Below are 16,766 nucleotides of genomic sequence, written 5' to 3' on the forward strand. Positions count from 1 at the left end.
TAGGAAATGGAACTGGAATTGATCCTCCAAGGGTGTCTGTGTGGGCAATTCTCCTTCGTGATTATCAAACTAACAAAGAGCATTTATCTGGCAGCACAGAGACACAAGACAGCCATGCCTCTTCAGGAACCCCCCTTTAGAAAATGGTCTGGCGCATCTCTAAGGAATGCTTAGAAACAGCACCAGCCATTACTGTTTAAAAGCAGTACGACAAAGAGCTCCCACCTTCCATAGTCGGGGTGCTCTTAGCATCAGAGGTCTCGGAAATGGGCTCATCCGATCCATCGTCAACTGGTATCTGCAGGGGATAGCCTGGAAAACATACATTGAGCACTCAGAACAGATCCTTGGCTATGTCTAGCGGGCTCTTCTGTTAACCTCGCCCATCCCCATTTCCTTATCTGAAAAGCTAGATGGCTGCAGCTGGCAATTATAGTACGATGTTCACAGAGTGTTAAAGTGCCAGTTACAGATTCAGCAAGAGCACCGAAAAAAAAGCCAAAAGCAAAATCTGCTGAGCAACCAATCCAATGCAGTGCACATCTAGAAACAGCAATGCTCAATCAATCAATAAAACCTTTCCCGGGAGACCACAGATGTCAGATTACATCAGTCTGAGTGAGTCACTACAGTTTACATTGATTTAAAAACATGAATAAGAGGGAAAGCACTTGCAAGGAATTCTTCAGTGCTCCATATGGATTATGATGTTGAGCCTGGGTTACAAGCAAAAAGGACAGGGACACTCTTTTCAAGGAGTTCCAGCAAATAAAACAAGGAGAACAGGAGAAATTGATTTACGAAGAATTTTATCAAGCTAACACAAGCAAAGACTCTTGGACTCTGGTGCATGAGAATTGAAACTATGGCATTGATAGAAGGTTGCTGATTTGACTGGATAAGAGGGCCAATCTTGAGGGGCCTGGCCCTGGAAGGGAGAACAGTCCTTGGAATGTGCCACAGACTCGGTCCATAACATAGGGACCCCATTTGCCTGACGCAAACTGTACCTGGGGCAGATAAAAGACAGAACTATGTTGCTCCACATTAATGGAGTATTGAGTACCATCTGTCCCCATGACTACACAGGTGGGAGAGCCGGATTGTTAAATACGTGGGGAAAGACTTCGTGAAAATGTAGGCCTAAAACACGGGGTGAGAGGAGCTCTTTTGGAGAAAACTTCCCCACTTCTCCACATTCCCAGCTTTTTCCTCAGTTGTCCTGGCTCGCTACCCAAGAGAAGGAAGCTGTCTGCTGGCAGCACTTTTGGGGAGCATTATCATCAATTGAGCTGACTCGTGAATACAGAATGCACATGAATGCTGCTGCATTATTACAGCCGCAGTCACTAGGAAAGCGACAAATGATTCCAAGGGAAATAGGGAGAATCTGTGTATTAATGAGACGACAGGAGGCAGGGAGAAGGCGACACAGGCCAGGCAGGATGCAGGAGGTTGGGGAGTGGCGGGGGGAAGGAAAGAGATGAGCCCATCTACTTCAAGGATCAGGCAGTAGGGGAGAAGCAGGAGGGCTGAGGTGGGCAAAGCGAAGGAACGGAGACAGCATTCTCAGCTGTGACAAAAGAATAAAAACTCATTGGCTGTTATTGGGTATGCCTAGAGGACAGGGGAAATCCTCTCTGGATCTAATTTTTGGTGAGGCCAGACATCCACTGTATCTGACACATACTGTAGTCCATCCTTTCCTCGGTGAATGTTCATAAAAAGACACAGGGAGGCACAAGTGGCTAGAGCAGAGTGGCGGAAGCCTGGCAGTCAAGGGCTGTTCCCAGGTCGAGATGGGAGAGTAGGGATTAGTGGTTAGAGCAAGGGGGCTGGCATTCATGATTGACGATTCTCCTCCTGCCATGACTCACCGTGGGACCTCCAAGGTCTGTGCCTGCATTTATCCCCCCTGTACCTCAGTCTCCTCACACATGACAGATAATACTCATTTCACAGTAGGGGGTGAGGATTCATCACCTCATGTCTGTAAAGCCCTCCGAGATACACTGCTAAATGACGCCATTCACGTGCATGCTACTAACCTCAGAAATGTGCCAATTTCCAACACACGAACAGAGGTCCCTGGGAACAGCACCCTACAATATCCAGACCTGCCACTAGCACTTGCTTAGGTGATGTCCCAGAGCCCTGGACCCCAGCGCAAGCCAAGGGTCTACTTGTAAAAATATGTCTCTCGGCTTTGCGATGTTTTTCTCTTAGCATCATCCTCCCCAGAGAGATGAAGCAGAGCATTCAGGGAAACACCACTCACTACACAACAGGGAAACTGCTCTTCCTGTCTTCACAAGACGACAGTAAGAGCTCCTCGTTTAAACGGCTCTGAGAAAAGCTCTACCTGATCCTTTGCACACACAGGGGGATTATATCCTTTAGCCCACTGAAGCCATTGTAAAATGGTTCTCTCGTCACAGCAGCTCAGATCGAAAGGGCAAAAAGTCGTAAGTTCCACTCTCTAAATGAGGTGCCAGCTTCCGCCTAGAGACTGGAGGGGCAGGTGAGTGCAGTTTTGTCAATGAGATGTTTTAAAATATCCAAAACTTCTACCAGGGCCAGTCTTGCCCGGAAAGGGGACCTCAGTCAGTCTCTCTCTCTCTCTCTCTCTCTCTCACACACACCTCCTCGCATGTTTACATGCCAGCAGAAGCCACCTCTCTCTTCCTCTCTGGTAAGCAGAGTAGTTTTTTTGGAGAGTGGAGGGAATAGAGGCAGAGACAGAAGAAGCCTAAAACCTTCCTCCCCTTCTGTATGGGCAAAAGTGGGGCCCGGCATCTCAGGCACCCTCTTTACTAGGCTCCACTGACCATTCAATGATCATGACAACAATTAGCACCAAGCTGCGGCTGGGTGTGGGGTCTCTTGAAGGTAAAGGCAGGGCCCACTTAATGGGCCATGGGTTGAGGACATCACCTGGGAAGGAAAGCTGGTGAAGTCATTTCACACGTGCAGAATGGGTCAGAGTTCACTTCCAGGGGCAAGGAGATTCTTGTTTTAACTTAAACCAGCTCGTCCACCTCTGTCTGCAACAGACCCACCTAAATGCTCAGAGTGCGCCCTCGGCATTCCTGCCAGCTCACTTAGAACAATCAACGCTCCATTCCTCATCCCATCCCAAATTTCACTGTCCCAATATCTCTAAGCGATTATCCAGAGACTCCTGAACCTTTCCAGCAACCAATGGGTGAAAAGATGGCTGCCATCATGCATAAACGGGGTAGATACAAGTTTGAGAGATCTGCCCTAGTGACTTTTTAATTTTCTGAACCCTGTAAAGGGCGGAAGGGTTTATAACCATGTTTAGAGGAGGTAAAAGGAAGCCAGTGTCAGAACAGGAGGTAGTTCATCTACACATCCATGGACATAAGTCTTTTAAGTATGAACAAAGAGAACTAGTACACTAGAGAGGATTTGAGGTGCTACATGGAGGGATGGGAAATCTCAGTCCTGTGCCTCAGTCTATTAAAGAAGCCATTACTCTACATTTAAAAAATAAAAATCAAATCACCCTGGTCCCTTCTATACTGGACTTGAGAAAAGCCTGTTTTACCTCCTTTCAATTCCCAAGCAGCCTTTACCTTTTTTCTATGAGCAGCTAGATCAGGGGTCAGCAACCTTATGGAAGCGGTGTGCCGAGTCTTCATTTATTCACTCTATTTTAAGGTTTCGCGTGCCACTAATACATTTTAACTTTTTTAGAAGATCTCTTTCTATAATACATAACTAAACTATTGTTGTATGTAAAGTAAATGAGGTTTTTAAAATGTTTAAGAAACTTCATTTAAAATTAAAGCCCCTCGGACCGGGCAGCGTGAGTGCCACTGAAAATCAGCTCGTGTGCCATAGGTTGCCTACCCCGAGCTAGATTCTACAGCCTTTTACAGATTTCACACACTCTACCGACTCAAGTGTTTTTTCTTCTTTTGATACTTACCTTTGAATGGGAAAGAGAGCACACGGCAGATGGGGATGATTATGATCATCAAGTCTGGCCTCCAGCATAACAGGGGGATAGGATCTCACCCAGCGATTCCGTCACCAAGCCCAAACCCCAGACTTCGGTTTGAGCTATAAAGTATCTGAATGTATCTTATGTTTATCTCCCAGAAGACAAAGAAGCTCATTTACTGCATGAGGATGTCTCGGCACCTAAGTAATTCACAAAACAGTCTCCTTTCCTAGACTTTAGACTAACCTTTAATTGAACCACATATTCCCAGGCGTCAACTCTATGAGCAATCTCACCTCAGTCTCCTTGTACTGAGATCTCCCAGCTGTGTTATCCTCATTCTCCTAGAGAGAAAATAACCTGCCTGTGGGGGAAGGTCCTCCCCTTCTCCCATGACTACCCCCACCTGATAAGGCTCACCTGATGGGATCTGCTTAGCTTGGCTCATTGAATGGTCTTCCATCATATTGAAATCCTGACGTTGCTCAGCCATCCTGTTGCAAAAGTTATCTAAAGGGGAAAAAATGTAACACTATTACACACAACCTCATGCAATGCACCTTCCCCTGCACTCAAATTATTGCACTCCTATTGCTCTGTGATGCATTTTCAGCTCATCAGTTTAATTTCAGGAACAATCTTTTTTTTTTGGGGGGGGGGGGGAGGGGGAATCAGATGGCCATTAATAACTAGCTGTCTTTTAAGCTACTGCAACAAGCTATTTAATTCATTCACTTTTTCAAGAGAAACTTGAAAAAGCACACTATTATGATCATATACAGGTTACAGCTCAAGGTACGTGCTGAAGAAAGTGGTCCCTCGACTGACTCTCATAAGTTACAGCTGGATAAAGGTTTGACTACTAGACTCTCTTTCCAGTGCAGAATTATTCCCTATCAAGCTCCTCTAAACCTATTATCAGAAGCAAATTTTGTCCACAGCTTTTAAATTTACCAGAACAACAAGATAAGCAAAAGCATTAAGATGGTGTCTAGGATTCTGAAATGGCTGACATCAACTGGGGAATGCTCTTTAAAAAATAACAAAAAAACCCACAGTTGTATCAAGTTATAGGCATAGAGATCAAAGCAACTATAATCCCAACAGAGAGCAATAACTGCATTTGTGAAAAGAAGCTGATTTTTGTGACCAACGTGAAGAGCTAATCATTCTTGCACAAGTCGTAAGAGACAAAATATCAAGTCGTGTCACCAATTTCATGCAGCAGACTGAGGACACAAGCAACTTCATACCCAATGCACCACTGAAGTTACACAAGTAATTTAATAACTTCCAGGGGAAAGGACCCATCATGGCTCATTGTCTGGTCTATCAATTTTCTCAAGCCTATGTCTGGGACGCTGGGGCTCTGTGGCATAATTCCGCAGCAAACTGCTTGATAGACTGTAAGTCTTGCGGCAGAGCCAGAGGCAGAACTGAGCTCAAATGACTTAACAGCAAGATCATTCTGCCTCTTCTTACAGTCTCCTGTCCCTGACATTACACACCTTCGAATTTCTACAGTGAAGGAGACAAGAGGTCTACAGACCACAGCCTCATTCAATATGAACCCGGATTCATTCACAGAGCACAATTCATCCTGTACGCTGAAGGAGGCAGGGATTCTGTCGGGAAAACAGTATGCATGTATATCTATAAATGAAAGACTAACTATCTCAATGCATACACAGAAGAGGGCCAGGTCAAAGTGTTACAGGCACGCTTGAGTCTGGCATTTTCTAAACTTCTAAGTGCTTGAATTTGCAGGCTTAATGTTATTTCCTAGGGGTTTGGTTTGTTTTTTTAAAGAAAGGAAAACAAATTCTACCATGAGTAACTGAGGAAACAGTGACCTTTGCAGACTCGGTTCATAAATGCTTGCAAAGCACACTGTGATCCTTAGATCTAGAGCATTATAGGAAGCAGAGTTCTTCTTTTTCCATTTGATTTTCACACATTTTTTGCACAGTTAATTAAAAGCTTCCTCGACCTTCCTGTATTTTTGTTGTTTGATGTAATTTGAAGAATTCTGTCCTATGGCACAAATTAAAAAATAAAATAATCACTCTCCAAGTCCTGAAATCTTCTCAGAGCTGGATGACCTGAATCGGTGCTGAAGTGTCTGCCAACAACAAAAGGAAGGGGGGTGCTTTACCTGGCTTACTAGCAAGTTATTTCTGCCCCGGTGATCTGAACAGTGCATTTGCCAATTAAGCTAATTTGCATCCCTAAATGACCCAGAAAAGTGCAGACTCAGAGCAAATCCAGGTGTGAAAGAATTCAAATGATTTTAACACACAAGAGAGAGCAGAAAAACATTTTCCACCCACACACAACATTGTGGCAAGGACCACTGTCTTCTGTCTTCATGAATGTGTGCTGCACAGGACAAATGGCCTGCCATTATGAGTAATCAGCTGGAAGCATGTACAAGTGATTAAAAAAAAGAAAAGAAACGAAAAGAAAAAAGATTTAAGGTGGTAACAAAGCACTTGTATGACTGTAGGAGATTTACTTAGACTGGAATCTCTCTGCTCTGCATTTGCAGAGCACCTAAGCACCATGAAGCCCTCAGTCTATGGCTCTTAAAAACTCCCACAATATAAATAAATATTAATAAACATTCCTAGTTGTGTAGCTGTTTTGTAGCCAGGAATGGTCTAGTGGTCTATGCATAGGATTGGGAAGCAGGAATTCCCAAGTATTTGTTGTGAGCCTTCCTGCGACAAGAAAGGCAATGTTCAGGTAAGTCCAAGTAAAATATTCTTTTTATTCTCAGGAAAAGTCCACGGATTCCTTATATCCCCAGGGAGCTCCCTCTCCAAAGCACTCGGGGTAAGGAACCAGGAGGGAAACTAAGTGTACGTCCTCAAGAAGTGGTTGTGGGAGACTAGAGCCAAGAATAAGGTGCAAAGGAAAACCAGTATCCTGTTTAATTTACGGTATATGGGTGCTGACAAAATTATCCAGTTCTGCTAAGCGGAGACCATGATTCTGCTAACTGTTCACTAAAAGTGATGTCGATTTCATGATAGCTGCTCTAATTACAGTCAATGACAGTGATTAATAACCCTATCCCATGTTTACCCACAACTGGATGGGAGGGAGCTGATACCAGCAATGCTGGCAGTAAGGAAGTGAGCTCACATGGTTTTGTTGGCTGGCAATAAATTAACTGGATCTTTAGAACTGAGTGAGGGATCTCAACTCTTCAAGATTTTTTTCCACTAGGAAGATGTCTATGCAATTTAATTTCTGCTTTAGACAACTACAAAATCTGACTGAACTGCACAGAAAACCTTCAAGAACTTGCCCTGCAAAAACTCACCGTGATAAGCCACAAGAATTGATGTTTGAAGCGGACAGAAAAGTCAGAACCTGCTCTCTGCACTTGATAAAAAAAGCATTAATGGAGTTTTGCTCACCTAAGACAAACGAACAGTTCTAATTATCTGGCCAATCTCTTTCTGGAGCTCCAGGAATCATATTGATTATATCCTGTCCACAGCAGGCTGCATTTTGATGCTTTTTTAGGACTGGCAAGCATGTAAGCGATAAAATGTAACTACTAAGCTGCAGGACCGGTGCTACGGTTTTGAGCGCCCTAGGCGGACGGCAATTTCGCCGCCCCGCACGCTGGTCCCACGGTTCCAGTGGAGCTGCCGCAGTGGTGCCTGTGGGCGGTCCGCTAGTCCGCAGCTTGGATGGAGCTGTCGCAGTTGTGCCTGCGGGCGGTCCACCCAAGCCGCGCGAGCAGTCGACCGTCCGCAGGCACCACTGCGGCAGCTCCATCCAAGCCGCGGACCAGTGGACTGCCCGCAGGTATGACTGCGGCAGCTCCACGGGAGCTGCCTGCCACCCCCTCCGGCGGTGCCCTGACCCAGGGGACACCCTGGGCTGCCAGCTCCCGCCGGCAGCTCAGACTCCCTCTCTGTCCTAGCAGCAGCGGCTGCTCAACCATTTAAAAAAAATTGGGGGTGCTTTTTGGCGCCCCAGGCAACCACCTAGTCCAACTAAATGGTTGCACCAGCCCTGCTAAGCTGGCACACCATAGGCAGACGGATAGCTCAGTGGTTGAGCATTGGCCTGTTAAACCCAGGGTGGTGAGCTCAATCCTTGAGGGAGCCATTTAGGGATCTGCAGCAAAAAAGGGGGGAAAGTACTTGGTCCTGCCGTGAAGGCAGGGGACTGGACTCAATGACCTTTCAAGGTCCCTTCCAGTTGTATGAGATATACCTATCTCCATATTGAAAAAAAAGAGGCAGTTCACAAAACCGAACTGGTGTTTGCCATAAGTGAAAATGAGGTCTGCAATTCAATAGTTGAATTGGTTTGTTTGTTTGTTTTTTAAATTGTGGCAATTTTCTGGTGTGGACAATGCCAGATGGAATCTTCTATCCAAACAGGCCCAACAAAGATGACGTGGTAGGCACTTTTCCTACAATGCTGCCTGCTATTGTGCCCCCTGGAAGGCCAGGCTTTGGTCTCTATGTCAGCTAAAGGATCAATTAATACCAATTGTGACAGACATTTCTGATGAGGAAACCTGTCTACTAGCATTTGACCTGAGATCCATCAACTAATTTCACTGGACAGCCACAGGTGTTATCAACTTTCCAACATTTCCTGCTGACCCAGAAGTGAAAAGCTCATGAACTAGCTGCCCTGTATCTAAACACTAACTGCATATTCCTTTTTAATTCTCCCTTTTTTCTAGCCAACCTTTCTAACAAAAATCAGTGACATTTCCCCAAGACTGTCTTCCCCTCTCCCACAAATGCTGAGTGAGGTCTTCACAGCCTTAAGAGTTTCTTTTAAGGTTTGGTTACATGGGAACACTCAACAAAATTAATCCAAATTAACTAATGGTGTGAATTCAAAGGGAATCAATTAAACTGTATTAAATCCCGTGTGAACACATTCATTCAAAATTAAAGTGGCCTCAATTCAGCCTTCCAAAGGGAATTAAGTTAAACTGAATTAAAATCATTTCAATTCTGAACGAGTATGTCCTCATAGGGACACAAAAAAATAATCTGCTTTGAATTCACACCTTTTGGTCTCGTCTGCACTTTAAATTTATGCCAGCTCAGCTATGCTGGCAGAAGGCTGCTTCTGTTGACAAGAGTTAAATTTGTTCGGGGCGTTTGTGTTCCCACAGCAGCAGAAAAATTCCTTCTGTCCTTCCTTCTATGCCAACGTAGGCTCTGTAGTATAGACATAGCCTTAGTCAGTTTGGATTAATTTTCTTAAGTATCCCTGTATAAACAAGCCCTTGAGAATTCCAGATTAGGGTGCCTACAGGATGGTAAGGCTTCATGGCTGGAGTCAGACAGACAGGAGTGAGGGCTAGTATGCTTTTTCTGTGGAAAGCATTGCTGTGAGCATAGATCCTCCACTCATAATACAACATTTAGTATCAAAGATGTAATGGCAAAACAGCAGTCGCAAGCTAGGAATCAGTACCAGCAGAGAAAGTCTCTAGATTTCGTCCATCGTTGGCCTACAGAGCACTTGCTGGTGGTCTGCAGAGATATCTGGTCACATGGTGCTGGCTCCTCCACCTGGCTTCCAACGGCATTTACAGGTGTCCAGAAGTACTTAAAAGAGACTGGGTGTCTATCAAAGACACCAGAAAAGGAGGAGGCGCAGCCAGCCTAGCTCCCTGCCAGGTAAGGAGGAAAGAGATGTTATGCAGTCCCAAATGGGAGGGGAAGTGTTCATAAGCAACCCCCTCAAATGACAGGGTTCACACCATGAAACAGCTTGAGAACCTCTGAGTTCGGGTGGTTGGAAAGACTTACATCAGAATTCAAAGACAAATTGATTTTCCTTTGGTGTCCATTTTAGGGAGAAGAGAAGAGATACTGTCTTCTCAGCAGTGGAGAAAGAAGAGTTTCTTTTATTATTAGGTGTTTTATCTTAAAGCTCCAGCTGCTGGAATCACGTGATTACCTGTGAATCTTAGGGTTTTATTTAAAAAAAATAAATAAAGCCTCTAGACCTAACGGACGCAGAGAAAAACATAATTTGAACTCCATGGCTCCAACGCCAGAAGGCAAGAAATAAAGCCCCAAATCATTTTTTAAAACCTCATGATTTTATGGGGTCTGGTACATGATTTTTTAAATTCTGGGGGAGTGGCAATACTGAGATAGTAGAACTGGCCTCCCACTTAGTGAGAAGGAAGGAGCATCTCCCACACAGTCAAGTGGAGAACACCACTTGGCATGGTCGTGAAGGTTGGCAGAAAAGTGTGACCTTCCCTCTGTTTCCAAAATCCAGATGGTAGGGTGTGAAAGGACAGCCTATTCTCATTGTCCATAGGCCAAGAAAAAGCGGGGGACAGGGGAGGAAGTGCTCCAGAGCAAGAACAAATGTGAGTTTAGCCCTGTTCCCACTGGACAGGTGTGCTGGTCACAAAAGCCAGCCTTCCCTGCAGAGAACTGTTCAGTGAAAACAAAGCACAGGGAAACCTGCACTTCCACAAGGCCTGAAGATACTGCATCTATTCTGTGCATAACAGTAGAAATCAGTCCCCGTGGCTTTCCATCTGGAACCTCATCAGAGAAAAATACATCCATTAATACCACCACACGGAACAGAGAAACACGGCAATTCGGTGAAGAAACAGGGAAGAGCACTCTACTACGGGATGATCTTTAAGTACTATGATTCTCCAGCAAAATTTAAAATATGAAGGTCATAGACTGGTACAATTATATACACGAGGAAGGAACGCAACAACCTGCACTATAGATACATTTTACACATCTCTGCTGGATTATTTCACCCACCTCTCCCTCTATTTCGTTTGTTCCACTTCATTAACTGTAAGCACTGACGACTCCGGCGCGCACACACTCACTCAGACTTCTGATGCCTACAAATTTCTGCAACGTAACCATGACTTCCCATTCCTTCCGTTCAAAACAAGCAGCAGACAAACTCTTCTATGTTCAAGCTGCATCTTATTCTAACCGGGAAATTCCAGCGCCATTCTCAAATTAGGTAACCGTCTCAATGACTGAATGGAATTTACTGAATAAAATTACTTGCCTCTGGTCAACAAATGGCCCATTTCAGGACCGATTCCTTAAGCAAACATGGTGCTGAAGTCACTCACGTATCACAAGCCATGACAGAGAATAGCATAAAAGTAAGGCCGCCCCATACCGTTTCCGTCTTGGCTAACTGAAGAGAGTCAAGTTTCTTTAAAAGTAAGTGAAAGCAGCCCTACCTTGATCCAAAGGCTTCCACAATGAATAGTAAGGGTAATGATGTCTTGAGTATTTAAACTTTGGCAGCACCCCCTATGCAGCGGATAGGCACGTTCTTCAGGGTCTTATCAGTTTCCAACAGATCCTCTCCTGTCAAGCAGGCATTTTATCTAAACAAACAGCCTATCCCACCCTTGACAACATTTCAGGGCTCTTCAAAACTCTGAGTACTTCAGAGTTAGGATCTGCCTCTCGGGGGAAGAGGCAGCTGGTGGGTTATAGCTAATATGGAAAACAGCACGGTGCTGTGGTTCGAAGGTTTTATTGCTCTGAGTTAGAGATGGCTGGGCATTACCCACAACGGCTGAAGCATTATTTGGAGTGATTTGCAAAAGTGCCAATAATCTCTCTACTGCACACCACATACACACACACCCCGCCATGTATTCCGTATATGCCACTTGTACAAACCATTATTTTTGAAATTTGAGGAAGGGGTTTTTGTTCAGTTGTTGCTGCATTATAAACACATATGATTATTTTCAGTATCTCTCCGCTGATAAAAGCAGGTTCTTTGAGTGGCAGAAATTAAAATTCCCAAGGGAGAAGGGAGTCGTAACATTTTAGAAACTTCTAGAAGTCACATTAAATAGTTTAGCCATTCACTTTAGGGGGCTAAGAACTGATACATAAACAACTTCCCAGACAAGAGCCTTGGATAATCTCCCCTTCCCAACAATAAAAAGAGGTTACAGGATAACCACACTCGAAACCTGTCACTGGCCTAGGACAGGTGACTGCCCCACTCTGCCTATCAGATGAGAGTGATTTTGGAATGGATAGAAACAAACCTTCCTCTGTTTGCTTTGTTTAAATGGCAGCAGTTTGTGGCAGCCGAAGCATGATATATGTAAAGGCAATGGAGACAGATCAGCAGTCAAAGTGTAGGGAAGGGCGGAGAAATGCTTATTTAAAAGGATTCTGCAGAGAGAGTGATGACGTTCTCTTCCGCTGCACTGTGGGTTAAACTCAGCCCTGTTGTAACGAGGAGAAACTCTTTTTAAAGTGTTTGAATAGCATCTCTCTGGCTGAGCCTGGCCCAGTCTCGCCAAACAATTCATTGAAGATTTGTCTCATACAAAGAGCTAGGAGCACTGAGTGCTGAAAGCCAAAGCAGCAGGAGCAGCAACAACGTATATTTATACAGTGCCCTTCTCCCAGAAAAGCCCAGAACACGATGTCCAGTCTGCACACAGGGACCAAACATCCATCGCTGAAAGGCCTCTTGAATGTAACAATTCTTTAAAAGGACCCAGCATCACTGATGTTCCGGACAGGAAGTGAAGGCTATCACAGCCAATTCAAGCTGCAGAGGAAATTTAAGGAGGCAAAACACGATTACCCAAGGTGGAATTTGGCTAGGATACAAAGATCGACATCCCAGCTCTTGTGAAAAGTGGCAGGAAATCCTGGCTAGAAGTCAGCAGGTACCTGATTTTGTGGGTCATCAAACAGATGGCACAATCAGCAGCAAAATGCACCCTAATTTCATGCTGGAGCATTGTTTCGAGTGCTATCTATGGAATAAGCACTCCTAATACTTCCAGTACACGTTGGAGTCTTCCACCCAACTATGAACCTGGCCTGACCTTCCTTAATTTGTGAGATCTCATGGGATTATAATTCAAGATGCTGTGTCTGAAAACCAAAGAGGACTTCGGAGTTTCTACTGTGCTTTATGTCATTAACTTACTATCAAGATAACCAGGGGAGATTCAAAAGAAAATTAATGCACCATGGAGAACCCAATATGTAGGGATAGTTTATTTGTCTGTCAGAACATTCTCAACATCGTGGAAAAATTTCTGCATTAACCACATAGAGTTTAACTGCATAAGTCTCAGAGAGAGAGGATGGCCCAGTGTAGGGCATGAGCCTGGATCTGGAGAGATATGGGCTCAACTCCCTGCTCTGCCACAGGCTGCCTGTGTGACCTTGGGCACGTCACTTAAGTCGTTCTGTGCCTCAGTTCCCCCATCTGTGTAATGGGGATAACAGCACTACCCAGCCTCACAGGGGTGTAGTGAGGATAAATACATTAAAGATTATGAGACTCTCAGATACCATAGTTAAGGAGGGCAGATAAGTATCTAGAGATAGAAACCAATATACACTGAATGAGGCAGTATTCCACATGATGCCCAAAGGTCGACTAAAATATAATATTTTCATATGAAGCCAACATTCGTCACACACGTGCACAATGCCACCTGCCTTCTTTTGGAATGAAGCAGATTATATAAATAACAGAATTGGTGTTTTTTAAATAAACTTCTGAGCATGCACAAACTGCCATTTTTGACTCTCACAGCTCTGCCAATCAAAATCCAGGTTTGATGAAACCATTCAAAGGCATTTCTCAATAAAATTTTCTACTCATGCATCAGTGCTAGAGCTTTTCAAATGAAAATAGTTACGTATTCTTTCCACACTCCTCATTCACAACCACCAGCTCCAATTGTTTTGCTGAAACTTGTCCAAAAAGTTACCCTCTGGTACAGATCCAGACTAGAACAGGTCAGCCCAATAGGCTGTATTTGTGGAATGTTATGAGTGACTGAAAAGAGGGAGTTATAATGGAAACACTTGAGCATTTGGGAAGTTATAGCTGTAAAAATGGCAACAAACTGCAAATGAGGGAATGAAACTTTTGGAAAAATAACTGGTGTGATTACAAAACTAAACACCAAATGAGTCCACAACAGCTGTCAGGTCCAGTGTATCACGCTGGGCACCAACCCAACTGTGGGTCTTGTGTCAGATTGTGCAAATCATAAATTGGACTCTTTGGCCCTCAACAAACTCATGAGCTCTAAACCCACATGTCTGCCTTATGTACAGAAAAAGCATCAGCGCAGGTAGGATTGGGCTATAATGTCTTATCCTAAGGCTGCACTAAGTTATAGTTCTCACTGAGGTAAGAGAAACAATGTGTGTTTGTAATACCAGAGCAAGCTACAGGAAGTGAAAGCACATTATTTTATCACTACACACCCAGTTACCCACTTCTGGAAAATGCAGGTTTATTAACAACTGGTACACTCTGTTACCAAGATCATCCTGCATTGGACAAAATGACCTGTAATCTTCTCCATCTGTAACATCTTTGATTCTATGAATAGGAAAATAGGGGTTACTATAAACACAGAGACTTCACTACTGCAGCACTGACTGATGCCACTATAACAATCCTCTCTCGTCTCCTTCTCCCTGCAACCAACCCTAATCCTTGAGAAGGATTACCAAGTAAGAACAGTCATAATCCAGCATATGGGAATGTTTATCTCCTTGGGTGTCAGCCTGGGCATATTACTGCAAGGAGTTAGTATTTTTTTAATACTTAACATCTCCTTGCTCAAGATCATCCTAGTTTTCACCTGACAGGTAATTTGGCCCCTACTTATCTCTGATTATATTTTACCTACCACAGAGTACCAGGATAGTCTCAATTGAGCAATCAGTTTAAACACAGACACATGGCAATAATATGCAAATATGGCATTAAATAGCCATGCATGAAAACCTGATTGCAGAGCGCTGTGCCGACAACCGTGCTAAGTGACGGCCCCAGAGACTAACATCAGTTCTTTACATGTACAGGGCAGGTGCGGACTGGGAAGCAGCAGGCCATGTTTTCCCATCCTGCTCAGCGCCTCAGTTATGTTGCTCAATGCACTACTGGAAGGCACTCAGATACTATGGTGATGAGTGCAGTATAAAAACCTACATAGCATTAATAAATTCACAGATTCCAAAGCCAGAAGGGACGACTGATCATCTAATCTGACCTCCTCTATGACACAGGTCACAGAACTTCTCCAAAATAATTCCTAGAGCAGAGCTTTTAGAACATCCAACATTGGTTTAAAAATTGTCAGTGATGGAAAATCCTCTACCAGCCTCGGTTAATTATTTCAATGGTTAATTACTCTCTCTGTTAAAAATTTACACTTTATTTTCAGTCTGAGTTTGTCTAGTTTCAACTTCCAACCACTGGATCATGGCCTACCTTTCTCGTTAGACTGAAGAGACCATTATTAAATATCTGGTCTGCATGGGGGGATGGATAGCTCAGTGGTTTGAGTACTGGCCTGCTAAACCCAGGCTTGTGAGTTCAACCCTGGAGGGGGCCATTTAGGGATATGGGGCAAAAGCTGGTTGGATGATTTAACTGGGGATTGGTCCTGCTTTGAGCAGGGGGTTGGACTAGATTATCTCCTGATATTCTGTGTAGGTACTCACACACTGTAATCAAATCATCATGGCCTATATCCTTTGTTCCTTGATGTGTACATTTTAGGGTGACCAGATAGCAACTGTGAAAAAACAGGACAGGGAGTGGGAGGGAAATAGGCATCTATATAAGAAAAAGTCCAAAAAACAGGACTGTCCCTATAAGAACGGGACATCTGGTCACCCTAGTACATTTACATGTAGTCATATTAAAGTGCATATTGCTTGCTTGCACCTATCTTACCAAGAGATCCAGAGCACTCTGAAACAGTGACCTGCCTTCTTCATTATTTACCATTCACCCAAATTGTGTGTCATCTCCAAACTTAACCAGTGATGATTTTATGTTTTCTTCCAGGTCATTAATAAAAATGTTCAATAGTGTAGGACCAAGAATTGATCCCTGCAGGACCCTACTAGGAGCACACCCACTTGATGATAATTCCCCATTTACAATAAGGGAACAAGGAGTTCAGTCTCCATGAATGGCTATTTTCATGCATGGTCCATTTAACCCTCCAACTCTGTATACTGAGGCTGCCAACAAGGGATGTGGACAACTAGTAATTGGATGGAAACTACCAGTTAAAATTTTCACAAGTCTAAGATTTTAAGTTCAAACGAAAACAAAGACAGTGAAATATAGACGTTTCTCTGCTACATTCACTCTGGGGAGAAGGAAATTATTTGCAATAAAAGGCTATCACAATTACACTGCAGAAGACAGGTGAATCAGTAACCACATATGTTCAAGAGTTCATGGAGACAGATAACAATTGCCATATCAAATTTAAAATCGATCAGATTCACTATACACACATATGTTATTACCATACTCACATTCGTGAGCCTCAGACACAGAAACAGAGAACTGCTTTTCTGGACAATAGATCATGTCCATTTGGTAAGATATAATGAACGACATGAAAGATTGGTTACCATTTCAAACTTAATTTGGACCATTGATCGACAGGAGATTAATGATCCCTACATTATAACAACACTAAAGCCGCCTCTAATCTTTGACAAAGAATACATTTCATTCCCAACAGGCCAAATAAAAACTTGACCCTCAGTGCTGCACAATGTACGCTAACATTCAGTAATAAATGTTATACTCCCATAGATGATTGCTTTAAACTTATCTCTGCCAAGTGCCAATATCCAATGTGAGTGGGCATTATGGTTATTCACTTGGACGCATTTATTGAGGCAGTGTTATTTGCATAGTGTTAAATCATGCATTATAATAGGAGCCCATATAAGAAAAAGCCCCAAATATC

At 43.7% G+C, this 16,766-nt stretch overlaps 1 protein-coding gene across 16 annotated transcripts in view; it reads right to left on the reverse strand.

Moving 5' to 3' along the window:
* The window catches only part of MAPT (microtubule associated protein tau), a 91,576-nt gene that overhangs the window by 43,104 nt on the left and 31,706 nt on the right, over positions 1-16,766 (reverse strand). For 4 of the 16 annotated variants that reach the window (XM_050935044.1, XM_050935036.1, XM_050935030.1 and 1 more), the window contains exons 1-3: positions 10,768-10,874; positions 4,391-4,480; positions 226-312 (exon numbers count right to left, since the gene is read on the reverse strand). In XM_050935044.1, coding sequence (XP_050791001.1) covers positions 226-312; positions 4,391-4,480; positions 10,768-10,798 — 208 coding nt within the window. In that variant the 5' untranslated portion in view covers positions 10,799-10,874. Of the gene's footprint in view, positions 1-225; positions 313-4,390; positions 4,481-9,436; positions 9,598-10,767; positions 10,878-11,029; positions 11,142-11,210; positions 11,319-16,766 lie in introns of those variants that run through there. The other 12 variants (XM_050935039.1, XM_050935038.1, XM_050935032.1 and 9 more) reach the window with 11 other exon arrangements.

The sequence above is a fragment of the Gopherus flavomarginatus genome, chromosome 25, assembly GCF_025201925.1.
Source record: "Gopherus flavomarginatus isolate rGopFla2 chromosome 25, rGopFla2.mat.asm, whole genome shotgun sequence".
NCBI lineage: Eukaryota > Metazoa > Chordata > Testudines > Testudinidae > Gopherus > Gopherus flavomarginatus.